This window comes from Neoarius graeffei, chromosome 9 (genome assembly GCF_027579695.1).
Source record: "Neoarius graeffei isolate fNeoGra1 chromosome 9, fNeoGra1.pri, whole genome shotgun sequence".
In the NCBI taxonomy this organism is placed as follows: Eukaryota; Metazoa; Chordata; class Actinopteri; order Siluriformes; family Ariidae; genus Neoarius; species Neoarius graeffei.
In genome coordinates, this window is record NC_083577.1 from 40,663,660 (window position 1) to 40,682,345 (window position 18,686).

Genomic DNA, 18,686 nt, shown 5'->3' on the forward strand with positions numbered 1-18,686 from the left:
GATCACGTGGACAAGCCAGCAGGCTATTGGAAAAATGTTTTGTTGATGGATGAGACCAAAATAGAACTATTTGGTTAAAATGAGAAGCGTTATGTTTGGAGAAAGGAAAACACTGCATTCCAGCATAAGAACCTTATCCCATCTGTGAAACATGGTGGTGGTAGTATCATGGTTTGGGCCTGTTTTGCTGCATCTGGGCCAGGATGGCTTGCCATCATTGATGGAATGATGAATTCTGAATTATACTAGCGAATTCTAAAGGAAAATGTCAGGACATCTGTCCATGAACTGAATCTCAAGAGAAGGTGAGTCATGCAGCAAGACAACGACCCTAAGCACACAAGTCATTCTGCCAAAGAATGGTTAAAGAAGAATAAAGTTAATGTTTTGGAATGACCAAGTCAAAGTCCTGACCTTAATCCAATCGAAATGTTGTGAAAGCGAGCAGTTCATGTGAGGAAACCCACCAACATCCCAGAGTTGAAGCTGTTCTGTACGGAGGAATGGGCTAAAATTTCTCCAAGCCAGTGTGCAGGACTGATCAACAGTTACCAGAAATGTTTAGTTGCAGTTATTGCTGCACAAGGGGGTCACACCAGATACTGAAAGCAAAAGTTCACATATTTTTGCCACTCACAGATATGTAATATTGGATCATTTTCCTCAATAAATAAATGACCAAGTATAATATTTTTGTCTCATTTGTTTAACTGGGTTCTCTTTATCTACTTTTAGGACTTGTGTGAAAATCTGATGATGTTTTCGGTCATATTTATGCAGAAATATAGAAAATTCTATAGGGTTCACAAACTTTCAAGCACCACTGTAAATTTAACAATATAATAGCAAATAGATTCTCGATATTTAATGGTAACCATTATTTTCCATACTCAGTAGTGAAAATATTACATTTTGACAGTTGTGGAGATTTTTATTGCATTATATCAAATCTTTATTCGTGTGACACCTTGTTGTCCCATGAATCATCAAGGTTAAAGGTGACTTAAAGAGGAAATGCTCACTGTCTCCTCCCTTGAATGAGGTTACTTAGGGACAGCCTGATTACGCATTTTATTTACGAGGCAACCAAATGACACTCAGATGACTAACATGGCGGCTGTTCTCTCATGGGCAACATCCCCCCCAGTAGGCACATCTTTATGGACTACTCCCCGGTCATAAATGGCCATCCCATCCTTTGCACAGTGAAAGACATTTATAACGGTCAATTTGGGTTAATCAAACAATCATTGACTGGCTTTTATGGCTGGGCCATTAATGGAGGGGCAGACATGAGTGTCCGAAGCATAGCTTCTCCTCCACATCTTTGTAGGCTGTAAAAGGAGTAGTGGCGTCCCAGTGAGCTGCCCTTTAATGGGGTAGCCACCAATGTGCGTGTCAGGTGCTTCTTCCCTGCCTGATAAGAGTTTAATAGATAAGGTCTTATCATTACAGCTATTGTTCCCTGCTGTCTGCTTTTATAGCCTGGGATGAACTGCTCCACAGGGACAGACAGAAAGACACGGAGTGAGCGAGGGCAAAAGAGAAAGCCCCCAGTACACTTCCCCATATCCATGATGCAATGCACATTCATAAACAATAAATACTGACTCATCTCCAAGTATATGCGCATGTATCATCTTAACACCACATGTGTAGTGTTTATGCCCAAATTGACACTGAATTTCAAAGTTGAGTGGTCCTTTTCCTGTCTGTCTTCCCACTTTCCATTCACCATTGAGATAACCAACATGTCTGATTAATAATTATTTACTAACATCTGGCCTGCTGTGATGATGTCATAGACCCTAGTCAGTTTTGGTGGAATTGCTGAGCCTTTCCATTCCAACCATCACCGATAGTGGGGGTGGGACTGACCATCTTAATTGTGTAATGGAAATGGATTTATGTTGCGGAAATTGGTACAAATTAGATCAAACAGGGTTAATGAATTCTCTCTGTGTGTCTCACTGTCTTGCTCACAGGCATCATTAAGGTGGGTCGTTGGAACCCACTGCCTATCCACTGCCTGACGGATGCACCCGAAGCCACAGTGGCTGACATGCTGCTGGACGTCTACCACATGGTCACACTCCGCATCCAGCTGCAGAGGTCAGACAGCATAACAGCAGCAGGGTGGAGGTTGCACAGTGTTAACTCTGATTGGGATATTACAATGTACTAAATTATTATTATTATTATTATTATTATTATTATTATTATTAAAATGAGATATTAAGCCATGGAACTATCAGAACCAGTCAGCAAATGCAAACTTCATTCCTCCCTCTATTAACTTACAAGCTTGTGAACAGTTCATGATTGTTGTTGAATAATATGCTTTAAGATGTTTTGACGCCTGAATAATAAGCTGGAGGATTAAGAGACTCATAAATTGAACTTTTGAATGGCTATCCTTATCAAAAAGAAGTATACTTAAGTAAAGTTAAAGTACATTTTCTTAAGTATACTTTTGTGTACCAAGTATACTGATATCAATGTACTTACAGTATACTTGTAAGTAAACTAATCGAATTCTTCTTGGGACTAAACTGGCCCACTTTTAGTTTATAAAAAGTATACTTTAAGTCTAAGAGAAGTAAACTTTGAATATACAACTAGTATTTTTTATTTTGTACTGCAAATATACCACAAGTAAACTTATACACTAATAGTTTACTAGTTCTATATTTTTGTAGTCCACTCTTTAGTTTACAAAAGCGTACTTCATAGCATACTGGAAATATACTATGAGTTTACTTGTTTTATACTTCTAGTCCACTTTTTAGTTTACTAAAGTATACTTTGTAGTCAGTGGCGGCTGGTAGTCTTTCAAACAGGGGAGGCTGGTCGGTTACGATATTTCCAGATTTTAAAAGAAAAAACATCAATTTTGCCCATACTCTTGCCTCTGATCTGGCTGATTGTTGGCAGGGTCACAAACTGTGAAATAACAGGTTCTTTTGGCCCATTAGCCTACTGTCCAATATACATGATGGTGGTGTTGGGGGGGGTATATTTTAACATTTTATATTTTAAAATTGTGGCATGTTGTTTAAAAATTGACCTCGGCTGTGTTTTTGTTTAAAAATGTTTTCCAAATTGTAGCGGTGTTTAATTCATATCCAGAAAAATATATATTCCAATATAATATACTCAGCATAAACATTTTAAATAGATTCTATATTTTTGGTCCATCCATGACATATTACTAAAGTAGCCTATTTACTGTTGTTGATGTGGGTCACTTGCTGTTAGCCAATTCACTTTCTCGTACCAGGAGAGCTGAAAGGAACGAGTATTATTCCCTACCTTTTTCACCAAGTCAATTTGAGGCGTTGGTCTACCCTGCTCTTTAATTTTAATTTTTTCCTCGAAAGGAAGACTGGCAAATGGCTTCGCCAAAATTAAATCAGCAAAGCTTGGCATCCATGCGCAGCTTTCTTGCTAGCTGACTAGCCCCCTCAAGTTCAAGTTCAGTCATTCAAATAAACGAAATTTCTGGAACTAAGATAGCAAACTTGACAACACTATATTTACACTTGATTTACAATGAAAATATATACAAACTAAAAAAGCTGGTAGAAACCGTATGTTATGAATGAAATCGAAATGTAAGCCGATCTCTTACAATACACCACATCACTTGCGAATCCGCATGGGACTGAACTGATGTTGCCAGATACTGCTGACGTTATCCAGCCCAAAATATGTTCAAAACCCGCCAAAATGCACTTAAAACTGCCCAATTGGGCGGGAAACCGCCCAATCTGGCAACACTGTACCGCTGCCTGTCTATAGTTGAAACGAGCTGTCAATCAAAGAAAATATCTGGCCGCTTTCACCAATCACCAGTCTCCTCGCGGAAACTGCCATGTCCCTCCCATGTGAGGCTCGGAGTCCGTAGGCGAGCATTTTCGCAGTATTTGTCCAATAACCGTCTTGCATTTTGAGATTGAAAAGCCCATAGCTCCCAAATGCCGTTGAAGTCCATTGAGGCTGGGAGTCCGTGAGACTCCGTGGGCGGGCATTTTCGCAGTATTTGTCCAATAATCATCTTGCATTTTGAGATTGACAAGCACATAGCTCCCAATCCACTGAGGCTGGGCTGCATCGCGCTGTCACGAGGGGGGAAAACTCACGCACACATTAGGCAAACTGGGGAAAGTTATAACGGAATGATTTCGCACTGTAGTGGGTTGAGCACATATATTTCTATGATTCTGGATCTGAAATAGCAATGTTATAAGGTCGGCTATAACATAAGCCTAGCGCAATTCATCCTACACGATGTTCGTCATTTTTAGAGGAGGCTGAGCCTCCCTCGTTGTCTTAGAGCAATCGCCCGTGTTTGTAGTATACTGGAAATATACTACTGGTTTACTCGTTACACACTTCTAGTCCACTTTTTAGTTTACTAAAATATACTTTGTAATATACTGGAAATATACTACTGATTTACTCGTTACACACTTCTAGTGCACTTTTTAGTTTATAAAAGTATACTTTATAGCATATTGGAAATATACTATTAGTTACTGGTTATATACATCTTGTCCACTTTTTAGTTTTGAAGTTTACTGCAATTACCCTTCCAGGTATACTATTAGTTTTCTAGCCCTAACCCTTACCTCATGCACACTAACAGAAGACAACTTAAGTGTTTTGTACCTTAAGTTACAATGAAGTTATAAAGGTAAGAATTCACAAAATAACAACAGATACTCAGGATTAAGAACATATTCATTTTCTTTAAAAATCAAAATTTAAAGCAATATTGTATTAAATGCCAAAAAACAAAAACATAGCAATAACAACTGAAATTGACATCCAACCTCTAAAGAAAAAGAAATAAATAAAAATAATAATAATTATCCCACTCAGGAGAAAGTAAAAAAAAAAACTTATATGGAACCACAGACATACCTAAGAGTCGACAGTGCTGAAGCACAACTACAGGGCAAGTACACTTAAACATAAGGCACAAATATTTTAATACTTTATTACACTTTTGTTAAGTATATCTTGATCAAAAGTTTAAGTATAAGATTAATATACTTAGACTTTTCTATATACTTTTCAGTATAAGCCAAGTATACTTATGTATAATTTTATTAAGTATATCTCTGATAAGGGGTGGCACGGTGGTGTAGATTAGATTAGATTAGATTAGATTAGATTAGATTAGATTAGATTAGATTAGATTAGATTAGATTAGATAAAACTTTATTGATCCCTTTGGGCGGGTTCCCTCAGGGAAATTAAGATTCCAGCAGCATCATTACAGATAAACAAAGAAAAGAAATAGAGAAAAACTTCTAGATAAATTAAAATAAATTAAGTATTTACATATACAAATATAAAAGAATAAGATATGGGGAAGAGAGGAAGGGGGGAGGGGGAAGAGGGGAGAAGTGGGGTTAGGGTAAGTGTGTGTGTGTGTGTGTGTGTGGGGGGGGGGGGGGGGGGGAAGCAGGAAAGATATTGCACTTTGTCCGGTATTGCTTATTGTTAGGCTAGGCTACTGCTCCTTCCCGTCCTCTGTCCTCCTGTTACCCCACCCCCCCCCCCCCCCCCCCCCCCCCCCCCCCCCCCCAGAGAGGAGTTGTACAGTCTGATGGCGTGAGGGACAAAAGAGTTTTTAAGTCTGTTCGTCCTGCACTTGGGAAGGAGCATTCTGTCACTGAACAGACTCCTCTGGTTGCTGATGACGGTGTGCAGAGGGTGACTGGCATCGTCCATAATGTTCAATAGTTTGTCCATAGGCCTCTTCTCTGCCACCGTCACCATAGAGTCCAGCTTCATGCCGACCACAGAGCCGGCCCGCCTGATCAGTTTTTCCAGCCTGGATGTGTCCTTCTTGGATGTGCTGCCCCCCCCAGCACACCACGGTGTAAAACAGGACACTGGCGACCACAGACTGATAGAACATCCACATGAGTTTCCTGCAGATGTTAAAGGACCGCAGCCTCCTAAGGAAGTATAGCCTGCTCTGTCCCTTCCTGTATAAGTGTAGTGGTTAGCGCTGTCGCCTCACAGCAAGAAAGTCCGGGTTCGAGCCCTGTGGCTGGCGAGGGCCTTTCTGTGCAGAGTTTGCATGTTCTCCCCATGTCCGTGTGGGTTTCCTTCGGGTGCTCCGGTTTCCCCCACAGTCCAAAGACATGCAGGTTAGGTTAACTGGTGACCCTAAATTGACCGTAGGTGTGAATGTGAGTGTGAATGGTTGTCTGTGTCTATGTGTCAGCCCTGTGATGACCTGGCGACTTGTCCAGGGTGTACCCCACCTTTCGCCCGTAGTCAGCTGGGATAGGCTCCAGCATGCCTGCGACCCTGTAGAACAGGATAAAGCAGCTAGAGATAATGAAATGAGATGAGATCTCTGATAAGTAAATAAAAAGTAAACTGAAAGCATACTCTCTTATTTTTAGTTTAAAAGAAGTATACTAGAAGCACACTTGAATAAACTTCTTTTTTTGCCAGGGTACACGGATTGCCTATATTTACTGCTAACAATTATTTTCCATACTTGATACTGAAAATATCATGATAATTGTGGGGTCCTGTTGATCCTCAGAAATAGTCCATTTTGTTCTGTTAATATTATAATAGTAATCTCTACTCACTGGATCAGAAAGAACTGGACATTGCCAGTCACAGGCTTATCATGGTCACTTACAGTTTATTCCTGCATTCACCGATAACACAGGCTCCACAAAACATCACTGCTGTACACTTTTCCAGTCAGTTAATTACATGTTCATGGATGGCATTTGTTTCTCTGGTTCAGTGCCAGAATAATATATTGATCAGGCACTATACACTCATCGACTACTTTATTAGGAACACCTGTACACCTGCTCATTCATGTAATTAACCAATCTGCCCAATGATGCATAAAATCATAAAGATACAGGTCAAGAGCTTTGATTAACATTAATCATCAGAATGGGGAAAAGTGACTGTGGTTTGTGGCATGATTGTTAATGCCAAACAGGCTGGTTTGAGTATTTCACTGAGACTGCTGATCTCTCAGGATTTTCACACACAGCAGTCTCTAGTCACAGAGATGGCGTGAAAAAGGGGGGGGGGGGAACAATTTGAGAGGCAATTCTGTGGGTAGAAATGTCTTGTTTCCCCACAGACACTTGACAGCTATAGTTTGGAAAATCTTGACTTGTATTTGCATGATTGCACTGCTGCCATATGATTGGCTTATTGGTTGTTTGCATGAATGTGCATGTCTACAGGTGATATGAACAAAATAGTTTCCTCAAAGTATAGAGAAACAGGAAATAATGGATCGTATGGTTACAGCTTCGCCAAACTGGAGGACCTGCCATCAGAGCAGTGGAATCATGCAACAGTGCGCAATGCACTTAAAGAGCTGCTGAAAGAGATGAACCAGAGCACACTGGCCAAAGAATGCCCACTTTCCCAGGTACAGACATGACCTTTTATTCCTGAACAGTCCACGTCATACTACTGATCACAGCTCAGAGATGTTGTTACAACAATAGTGGTGCGGTGTAATGGCTTGTTAGCATCAGTAATGTGATTCTAGTGCCATTTATAGTGTTTGTCATATTTGTGCATATGCAAGGCTTGCATTTATGTTCACTTCTGTGCAAAAAAAAAAATCAATCCATGAGATTTGTGTATTTGTGCATGCTGTGTTTCAATAGAGTGCTCTGTGTGGGTGTTGATCCTCATATCAATTGCTAGCATATGTTTGTGGCTTTCTGTCTCCATTGCTGTTTGCCACTAGTTATTTCTCAGCCTCCATCTCTATCCCTGTCCCTCTTCTGACCTTTTTCAGAGTATGATCTCCTCCATCGTGAACAGTTCCTACTACGCCAATGTCTCCACTGCTAAGTGTCAAGAGTTTGGCCGCTGGTATAAGAAGTATAAGAAGATTAAAGGTGAGATCTGAGCTCTTCTGTCACATTGTGCTGTTTTATATTTGTGCATCTTATTAGCTAATTAGATCTAGTTAGATCTGAATATATATTAGTCTTCTCGCCAATATGCACCAAATCTTTTGTCTTTGTACCAAAGACTACGGTGCTCAACCCAGTTATGGTTAGTTATATGCACCAGATATGAAGCTGATAAGAAAGTGTTGAATTAACACCCAGAGTGTTGATTTAACACCCTACTGTGTTTATATGTGTCCAATTGGACACATATAAACACAGTAGGGTGTTAAATCAACACTCTGGGTGTTAATTCAACACTGGGGGATTTTGCTGTGTGGGTATCCTGAGGTGACCCGATTTTATAAATTCTCCTGAGGCTTTGGGGCCTGTAGTACACACCCGTGGTATTATACATTGCCTCACACTGTGTATTGTACATTGCTTCTCTGTCACTGGACAGGGGAACCCCAGTCTATCTCTCCGCTTAATGGAAACCACAATACCCTCATCACTCTGCAGTAGGTCTCCAGTACCAGACCCAGCAGATGAGCTTGGCCGCTGCTAGACTGTTTAAGCCTCTTAGTATCTAAATGCCTGTGACAATTTTTCTCCTTCCCTTACCCCATTAAAAGGCAACATAATTACACAGCAGGACAGATCAAAGTGTCGAACAAACCCCAAGCACAGCTTCAGAGAGAGAGAAAAGCCAGCAAAGAATAAGGAGGTCCTTGGTGACAGAGCAAGCAGTGTTGAGTTACATAGAGCCTGCTTTCAGTTCTGTTCACTGCCTCCCAAAGCCAAACACACAGCCACAAGCCACCAGATGTGACCATGGAGAAATCTTATTGATTGATAGTTGACAGTTGTCATAAATGTCTGTAAAAGTGGCTAAAGTACTGATAGGGTGTTCTTTTTATTCGAAAATGCCTTTGTGTTTAATTGATCTTATGAATGTGCATTGGTAGCATAGTCACCATGATTCACTTTCTTCTTCTTCTTCTTTTTTTAGGTGATTACTTAGAAAAGATGTGGCCAGTACGAGAGAATTCCGAAATTAAAGGTGAGTAATCATTTGTAAAGAAAAGAAATTACCTGAGGAATTATGTCATGTTTTTGCTTACTGAATGCAAAGGACTTTGTGATCTTCAGTAAGAATCCGAAGGAAGTGTTCATTATTCGAGCTTATTTCTCTTGTCTCTTCACAGTGGAGAGGGACACCCTGGTGGACTTCTGTGTGTTAGGACAGCGTCCTCCTCCTCACCTAGCTGGCCTGGCTCAATTAGGACCTTTGGGCAGTGGTAGTTCTATTGTGAAAAGTGGTTCTGGAGAACCTCAGAACTCTCAATCTCAGCCCCCATCCCAAGGACAGCCACAGCCACCCTCATCTCATAGTGGCCAGCTACACCACAGTCCGCCGCTACGGACTCAGGTAGCTCCTCCCACAGCCCTGCAGCCTCTCCTGGGACCAAGAGGCCTCCTGTCACCTCAGCTCAGTCCACAGATAGTGCAGCAGCAGATAGCTATGGCCCACCTCATCAACCAGCAGCTGGCCGTCAGTCGCCTATTAGCTCACCAGCACCCACAGGCCCTCAACCAACAGTTTCTTAACCACCCACCCATTCCAAGGCCCAGCAAGTCTGGAGGACCTGGAGAGCCAGGATCTAATCCTTCAGCGGCTGAGGTGTCATCAGACATCTACCAGCAGGTCCGCGATGAGCTCAAGCGAGCCAGTGTCTCACAAGCTGTGTTTGCCAGGGTGGCATTCAACCGCACACAGGTAACAAAAAAAAAAATGCACACAGATATTAAAAAGCTTTAGTCACAACAGTTATCCCGAGTTATTCACAGTAAGTGTAATGTCCAGGTTTCACTTAATTCATCCAAATCAGATAGCACAAACTTGAGTTGAGGTCTCTAGGTAGAAAGTTAGACCAGAGTTTTCCCGATATGCAGGTCACTGCACTGAGGCCCAGCATGGTGGTTCCAGCCCCTGGGCCATATTAGTCTCCTTTCCCGCCCTCTCAGCAGCCTACACACCTGGTGCATTGAACCTCTGCAGGCCTGAATTACGCCCCATTAGAGCCAACCATAGAGTGGGTGGGAGATGATGTGGTGCAGGTGAAGACCTGGTGGGATTTGCATGTGTATACTTGCAAGACCTGGGCCTTTCTCATTTTGCTTTCATGTGCGTGTGTGTGCATGTTCGTGAACACCAGGGTCTGTTGTCAGAGATTTTGCGGAAAGAGGAAGACCCTCGCACAGCCTCCCAATCTCTTCTGGTCAACCTCAAGGCAATGCAGAATTTTCTCAACCTTCCTGAGGCTGAGCGCGACAGGATTTACCAGGAGGAGCGTGAACGCAGCATGAACCCTCCTGTAGGTCTGCCCCCAAACTCAAACACCAGTCCTGGGGGTAACCGCCTATCTCAGGTACCCACTGTCACAAAAGCCCTTCAGACGGTACACACTGTTCCTACAGACCTGCCTTTCTGTCTGGCCCAGTATGAGAGTACCTGCATTGCAAATTTGTGTGTCTGATTCTCCATTTTTATACATGGGCTTTAGAGATTGTCGTGATTTCTGTCTAGGTCTGTCTTATCTGATTAGTTGTTTTGTTTGGGTTATACATATTTGTGGTTGTTGTGAGCTAAAAGAGTGTTTTTTTATGTAGCGTTGATGTAGCTTAACACAGGGTTAAAGACATGTTTATAAATGAATTCAAGTAGTTGCCTTTTTATACAGCACTGCTTTCTGGTGCTTTTGATACTTATCCGTCTATAAAGACTGGATGTTTAAGTATTGGCATGCTTTTTGACAGATTAATTCTGATATAAATGAATAAGAAAAACATGACTTTTTATCCTTTTATTATTTCATTCAGTATTACCTTCAGTGTCAAACATTTAAACCAAAGCAAAGTGTTATGACACTGTATGTTCAGGGAAAAGTTTCAACTTGTATGGAGTTAAACCACTGCTAATTGCATCATGTTCTACTCTATGCAGAAAGTATGGGAGCGCAGCATGGATGAACAGTTAACCCCTGATGCCTGGGCATCTATTTGGAAGAATAAGAACAAAATTACCAATTCGGTGAGGATCACATCAGTTCTCTTTCACTCACTAAATGATCCTTACAGTGTGGTCTGACAATTTATTGAAGGGACAATGAGTTACTTTTTTTTTTTTGCTTGCATAGCAAATAGAATAGTGATTATTCTTGATTATAATATTTGTATATTGAGATTTAGACTACTCCAGGTAGTACATGACCTCACCCCTTATGTAATCTCATAAGGCTTTATCATTTTTGTCATAATGTCTTATGACAACATTAAAATATTGTCAGTATTTTATTTTTGTGGTCACATTTATGCATACTTAGATTATCGTATTTAGTATGTCATTATATAGAGACAGTTCCGAAAAAAACAAAATTGTCTCTAAAAAGATACAGTTCTTGTATCTAGATATGTTTATGTGAAGTAAATGGCTTAGAACTTTTTTTCTGAACAAACCTACTGTTATAGAGGCTCATTTGAGCAGGACTCTTTTCAAACTTAGAGCATCAGTGAAACAGTCCAGATCACAGCAATCTATCTGATACAAGGACAGAGTGTTGATTCTTTGGTCTCAGGGAATGCAGTTGTGTACTATTATTATTATTATGTCTGTATACTGTTATCTTACTATCTTTTGTGTTGGGGAATGTGAGATTACGTGCCTATGCCTGCAGAATGACTTCAAACACTTCATGAGAAAAAAAAAAACACAACCCTAAAATCAATATGCCATGATTCAAACATGAACTACAAAGTAGATGCAAGAGAACGCTTTAACTACTCTCCTACTGAATGCATCCATCTCTGTGCTTCACTAATACAAACACAGGCTACTTTTAACCTTTTATGTGAGGATTATCAATTGTTCAAAACTTACTTTGTTTGCTTTAATAATGTTTGTCTTACTCTTGTCTCTGTTGAACCTGATCTCCATGGCGTCCTGTAGTCTAAGCCCTCTGGTCCGAATCCTGACCTTTCCCTGAAACTGGAACCACTGGTCAACATCACATCGTCCATTTATGATGAGATCCAGCAGGAGATGAAGCGAGCCAAGGTGTCTCAGGCTCTGTTTGCCAAGGTGGCAGCCAACAAGAGCCAAGTAAGCCCTTATGTTTGCTTACCCAAATAACTGCTTTCAGTATGCTAATGATACACTTCAAAGCCTTCAAAGCCTACAGAAACAAAACTTTCTCTTTTTCTACTGCTTGATTTTATGCATTTATGAAAAGGTAATGATTCAAAGTCATGGGGTGAATGGAGGGATTTGGCTGGTAATTATTTGTTTCATTTTCAGGATGCATTTATGTTTAAATTATTACACACATGCATGATTATCAAAGACACACACTGAGCAATTCCTTTCCACATGAAAGGAAAATAAAGCTGAAAATAACAAATGATGTTAAGCCGTGCTCAATCAACCATAAGCAAGAGTCTTCTCCTGTGCAGGCGCTGGTATCTGATCAGAGCATGTCTGCACCCGGTAAACAACAACACATGCCGATAGACATGCTTTACATTGCAGATGTCCATCAGAATGGTTTCCATTCACCCAACCATGACCAACCATAGTGACATCCCAAAGATCTCATCGTCCATGACTCACAGTCGCAATCCAATCGTTTCATTGGAGCAATATTCCCTTGCACTGCTCAGATTGTCCGGATTACTGGCTCTTATTCACAGTGACCTGCATGTGGAGAGATAGGAAGTGATGTTCTGATTCAGTTTAGATTGCTGAAGCAGTATGGACAAGTAGGAATGGTAGGGAAGGTTGAACTGCACTGTTACAAGACTGAAAATAAGTAGTTTAACAGCACCAATATGTGGATAACGCCACACCAATAATTAAGGAAATAAATCAGTATACGCATGCATGGCTATCCTTTTGAAAACTCTGTTATTGATACACAGATTAAAACATATGAAAAGGGGCTGTAAGAATGATTTAGTGCATGCCTTCAGCGCCAACTAAAAAGCATGGAATTCATCTGTGAGTGTTGATTAAGGAATATTTTGGAAAACCTGCTGGACCATTTGTGGGTCCCTTTCCCATATCAGAGCAAAGAGAGATAATTGATTTAGTCAAATCTGATCCCACGCCCAGCTGCGCCTAATTCTTGCCATGAAATTGTCTGAGTGACGACAGTGCTGTACCGACCCCTTCAGACAAGCACTGTTAGCACACCGTGTGCGAAGTTGCAGGTGTGACCACCTCAATCTTAAAATGTGTGTAGAGTGTGTGTAAAGCAGTCTTGTGCTCGTGTATGTGTGTGTATGCATGTGACAGATGCAGTTGGGTCCCACAGGTCTGGGGTCGGTTGGGAGGTCACGGCTGAACGCACCCATCTGCTGCAGCTGGCCAAGAGGGCCTGGAGAGAGAGAGGGAAAGAGAGAGAGAGAGAGAGAGAGAGAGAGAGAGAGAGAGAGAGAGAGCTAGCTCTGATCAGGTTATTAACACAGGGTGCTGGTAGAGGTTGGCTGCCCACAACAGCTGGTATCAAGACTGGCCTAGTCTAGCAGAGATAATCATATCTCTCTCCATTTCACACTCTCTTTCACATATTCTCATCTCTCTCTCTCTCTCTCTCTCTCTCTCTCTCTCTGTGTCTGTCTGACTACTTATCATTCTACCTCTCTTTCTATGTCAGGGTTGGCTATGTGAGTTGCTTCGTTGGAAGGAGAGTCCAAGCCCAGAGAACCGTACGCTGTGGGAGAACCTGTCTACAATCCGCCGTTTCCTCACCCTCCCCCAGACAGACCGAGACCTGGTATATGAGGAGGAGTCCCGCCACCACCACAGTGAACGTCTGCACACTGTCCTCCACCTGCCCTCTGACCCTCAGGTGAGTCTGGATCAAAAGTCAACTTGCACTCACATTACGAAATCTGACTTTCTGAAAATATTCAGCACTGAGGTTTCCTGTTGGGTTGTGGAGTAGATAGAAGCATGGGGTGATTAATATGTCATGGTAAGATATCAAGAAAACACAGATTTATTAAAGATTTATTGTGCAAATTTCCCCTAAATGGTCTGTGATTTATGATATTTTTCCATCTTTTTTTATTGCTGCTGTGGAAGGAAAAAGGGGTCATTGTGATTGTGTTTCATTGTGTGGTTGCACACACATCTTTGGAGCTTTTGTTTTAATATCAAGGCCTATGATGCAGGGTCTCTGCCAACCTCTAATAACCTAATACTTCCAGCCCCCTTTAATCATACACACACACACAGCTCCAAATACAGCACTGATTAAATGGACTTTCCCCTCCTCCAGCCAGGGTCATTACAGTATACACTGAGCACAGTCAACATTCACACCTACCCACATGCACACCCTTTTATATATGTAAATGCATACCTGATAAAACAGTACACACATAAATCTGTCTTTCCCCAAACACTTTATATTCCATCTGTAGTATTCAATAGTCTATAAAAATATTCTCCTTTTTTCTGTTTTTGTTCTCTCTTTCTTCTTCTTGCTCCAGTTTGGTTTCTTTTTATGGTGGTGGTTTAAGCAGTGTATATTTGTGTGTGTGTGTGTGTGTGTGTGTGTGTGTGTGTGTGTGTGTGTGTGTGTGTGTGTGTGTGGTTGTACTTATTTATGTGTTTTGGGCGCAGTAGGAAATGCCCCATTAAGACACACCCTGACTGACAGTACCACCACAGCTCTGATATTATTAATGGCGGGAAGAGACAGAACACACACGTATACACACGTATACACAAGCATACACGTTAGGTGACTCATGGGAATTCACAGTAGTGGGTGACTATGGTTACTGCGCAGCGGTTTTGACCATAAGCTTTTACAGAATACTGACCATAAAGGGACTGACACTTTTGGGATGAGAAGGCTGCACCTTAAAGCAAGCCTGAGTGTTATTTTTATTCTTTCTTTTGAACAGACTATACATAATACCTTTCCTCCTCTTCATATTCAATAATTCACTGCGACACATATTATTTATTCTTGTGTTGTGCTTCCAAAAAGTTATTCTGGTTTATGGCATAACCAGCCCTTTTCCCTGTCAGCGTGTGTTACCTTGTTATCATAGAGAAAAGTCCGCACAGAGTGTTTCAGCGCTCTTTGCCTTGACAGTCTCTTCCATTAATTGAAGTCCTCAAATGTAGCTTTACTATTTTCCTTGAAGTCCCTTAAAGTCTCTCAAAGTTCCATTTCTAACTCTTTATGCTTTTGTGTGTTATTAAATGCTCATCACAGGAAGGAAACTGTGGTCGCTCCATTAACACATTCCAGGTCTCCTCTGACACAGAGCCCAGACAAGCCACCGCACTGAGGACAGAGACAGCTAAAAATACAGCTCACAGGACTCAAACAGCTGTACCCAGAACAGTTGTGTTCTTTCTTTTGTGCATGATTTGTTCCATGCACAAAGGCTGTGCTTTTAGATCTGATTCAGCTCTTTTAAAGAAAGGAATCAGTGACCACAATGAGTTTAAGCAGATAAATTAGGTTTTGTTTTGTTCTGTTAATTCGCTGTCAGCACAAATTTAAAAGGTTGTGTAGCCAATGATTATAGCAAGCACAACTTTGCCTGTCTGTCTGTCAGTCAGTCAGTCAGTCTGTCTGTCTGTCTCTCTGTCTGTTTGTGTGTATGCATGTGTTTGTGGGTGTCTCTCCTGCTGTTGTTTTCTTGACACAGTAATGAGGGTCCCTCCCCAGATCAAAATACCCAGCATCCCCTTGGCTCCAGCCAGCCTGTCACCACAGACCACACATGTGTCCCAGCTGCTTGAACACTCAAATATGCTCACATACTGTACATACACACCATATATACATACCTACATGAACAAAGAGACACAGGTTTTACACAGTTTTACACTGTTTGAACAATTAGTCCACGAGTCCCATAGTTCAGGCTTTTTTGCTTACAGTGTCTGTAAGATTCTTCGAAAGCTGTCCTCCCAGATCCAACATGCCACAGCTATGAACATACACCATTGCACTTGTCTGGGCAGAATGTCTGATTGAGTCTGTACCTGTGTCACCATTAATGTATTGCATTCCAGATCAGTTCATGACTTCATTGGAGAGCATACCATCCCCAAGACTCATGGCACACACAGGACCAGCATACACATGGAGCACACACATAGTACACACCTGCTAAGTGCCATAGTCAAGTCAGCAATATTCTTTCCAAGTATGAACAGTGCTCATGGGCATAAGTGCCCCCTCCCCTTTTGTTTTTGCTAAACTGGATGCTGTTATGTGCCGGGTGCTACACCCCTGGACCCTGCCATGTGTCCTGACAACCCAACTGACTGATGGAGTAGGAAGGGAACAGGTTCTTACAATTCAAACAATATTCCCTTTTATTCTATCCACATTCACTGGATATGAGCAATCATGCACTTTGATTGGCTACTCTACTACAAGGCTATCAGCTCATATACCGTGAGTAGAGAAAAACAAAATAGCAGAGCATGTTGCTGAACCAACCGAGGATGAAATAAAAACCTATACTCGAAAACAAAACTCCAAAAAATACAAAAAAAACCCAACAAAATATGTAATAAATGTATTTGATGGCAAGCACGTATCTTTTTTATTTTTCAAGAATTATTATTATTGCATTTTTCACAAATTGCTACTGTCATTTTGCCAGTTTATTTACATTCTAAATGGAAATGATTTCCATCCATCCATCCATTATCTGTAGCTGCTTATCCTGTGCAGGGTCACAGGCAAGCTGGAGCCTAGCCCAGCTGACTATGGGCGAAAGGCGGGGTACACCCTGGACAAGTCGCCAGATCATCGCAGGGCTGACACAGACAAACAACCATTCACACTCACATCTATGGTCAATTTAGAGCCACCAATTAGCCTAACCTGCATGTCTTTGGACTGTGGGGGAAACCGGAGCACCCGGAGGAAACCCACGCGGACACGGGGAGAACATGCAAACTCCGGAAATGATTTCGTTTTGTATAATGTTTTTATTTATCGAATTTGCAAAAAAAAAAAAAAGCTCTGTTTCTCAAAATCCAGTGAATGTGGATAGAATAAAACAGTTATTCCACTCAATCTCATTGTACATGACTTATTGTCAACTCAGAGCTACGCACCTCGTCGGTTATCAGCTCATATACGACTCGTTTTCATGGAATCACCCCCACTCAGTATTTTAGCCAATAAACTGAGATGATTTCTGAGTGTATTGGTTTTATTAACTTTGTAAATGTAATGCTTGTTCACTTAACCATGGATTGTATTGTGCTTTGTTTTGTCTGTACATATCACTATGTGTACACATAATTGTAGTGCACAATTGTACAGACAAGTGCAAAACACATGCTCTCTCTCTCTCTCTCTCTCTCTCTCTCTCTCACACACACACACACACACACACACACACACACACACAGTAACTCATCCACTCCCAAGGAATTGCAACATGGGAAACACTAAAACAGAAATTATCATGCATGCCTATAATTGAGGTAGGTGAAGTCATGCAAAAGGGAACTAACAGTAAAATGTCTTCACATCATTACATATTTAATGTCATGATGTGTTAGCAGTGTCTCTGGTGGCAAGACAAATCCCCCACCTCCCCAATCCTCATTAAAAGTCAGCTAAATCTTTCATATTATACCCTAATTATTTCATACTTCTGCACTGATTTGGAAAAAAAAGAGCTTTTTCCTTAATGTAGTGAACTCATGGACCAGTCCCTGGTTGCAATTAAAAACACAGAGAATGGATGAGGTTCAATATTGAATTATGCCATAAGTGCATGAGGGCAGAAAGTGTGTGTCCCAAGTAGACGCTGTGGTCGAGGAGTTGTAGTGGGAGCAGTAAATGAAGTGGACAGAGGGAAAGAGAATGAATGGAGGGAACTGATTTCATGGTTTTAACGGTGTTAGGGTTGATTTGAAGATGGAGTCATTCTTCAGGTTTGGCTTCAACTCTCTTCATTAGTGTCCTACTCCATTAGAGGAGTGGAACAGCCTCTTGGATCAGTGGTGTAAAAGGGGGTAGAGCATGTTTGATTGAAGACTCTGGGTACCTCCAAAAACAAGAGGGTTGGAAAGTGAACTAGTGCATTTCATGGCTTTTTGCTTATCTTCTACCACAGTTCACAACAGGCATGACACACAAGTGTAAGAAGTGTACTCTGCGTGTGCATGTATCTATGCTTGAAGTATGGAGTTTGACAAGAAATGAGAAGAAATGCCTATTAAAAAAATACACTTCAAAAGAGGAGTCCAGGAAAAGTATATGCGTATTAGTGTGTGGGGGTCAATGTGTGGTTGAGTGGGTGGGGTGTGTGCGTGTGTCTGTGTGTATTTGTGTGTTGTATTGCAATTGAGAACTGTACTGTGTGTGGTCTCTGTAGGTAGGCCAACACATAGATAGCAGTGTTATATCATGTGGCTAATTTTAATGTTCATGTGTCTCAGCCCCATTCCCACTCCAGTTTCTTAACTTTTTTTGTGGTCTCAGTTTGTTTCTCAGAGACATCAAAAATAATATAACATAGAGCGAAAGAACTGAAAGGGGAAAAAAAGACAAACATACACACTTCCTGTAAAGCACTAGCCCCAGAAAGCCCCCACAAGTGAAATCGGAGCAATTCTGTGGTCTGGCCTGCCCTCAGTATTATTTAAAAAAATACCCTGTTATTATTGAGTGGAGAGAGCAAGCAAAAGAGAAAGAGAGAGAGAGAGTGAAT

General features: G+C 41.3%; 1 protein-coding gene across 4 annotated transcripts in view; it reads left to right on the plus strand.

Moving 5' to 3' along the window:
• Window positions 1-18,686, plus strand: part of satb2 (SATB homeobox 2) — a 49,293-nt gene that overhangs the window by 24,987 nt on the left and 5,620 nt on the right. For 2 of the 4 annotated variants that reach the window (XM_060929487.1, XM_060929486.1), the window contains 9 exons: window positions 1,986-2,112; window positions 7,315-7,438; window positions 7,817-7,919; window positions 8,926-8,976; window positions 9,122-9,693; window positions 10,133-10,345; window positions 10,921-11,007; window positions 11,923-12,075; window positions 13,628-13,822. In XM_060929487.1, the coding sequence (XP_060785470.1) occupies window positions 1,986-2,112; window positions 7,315-7,438; window positions 7,817-7,919; window positions 8,926-8,976; window positions 9,122-9,693; window positions 10,133-10,345; window positions 10,921-11,007; window positions 11,923-12,075; window positions 13,628-13,822 (1,625 nt within the window). Of the gene's footprint in view, window positions 1-1,985; window positions 2,113-5,871; window positions 5,981-7,314; window positions 7,439-7,816; window positions 7,920-8,925; window positions 8,977-9,121; window positions 9,694-10,132; window positions 10,346-10,920; window positions 11,008-11,922; window positions 12,076-13,627; window positions 13,823-18,686 lie in introns of those variants that run through there. The other 2 variants (XM_060929489.1, XM_060929488.1) reach the window with 2 other exon arrangements.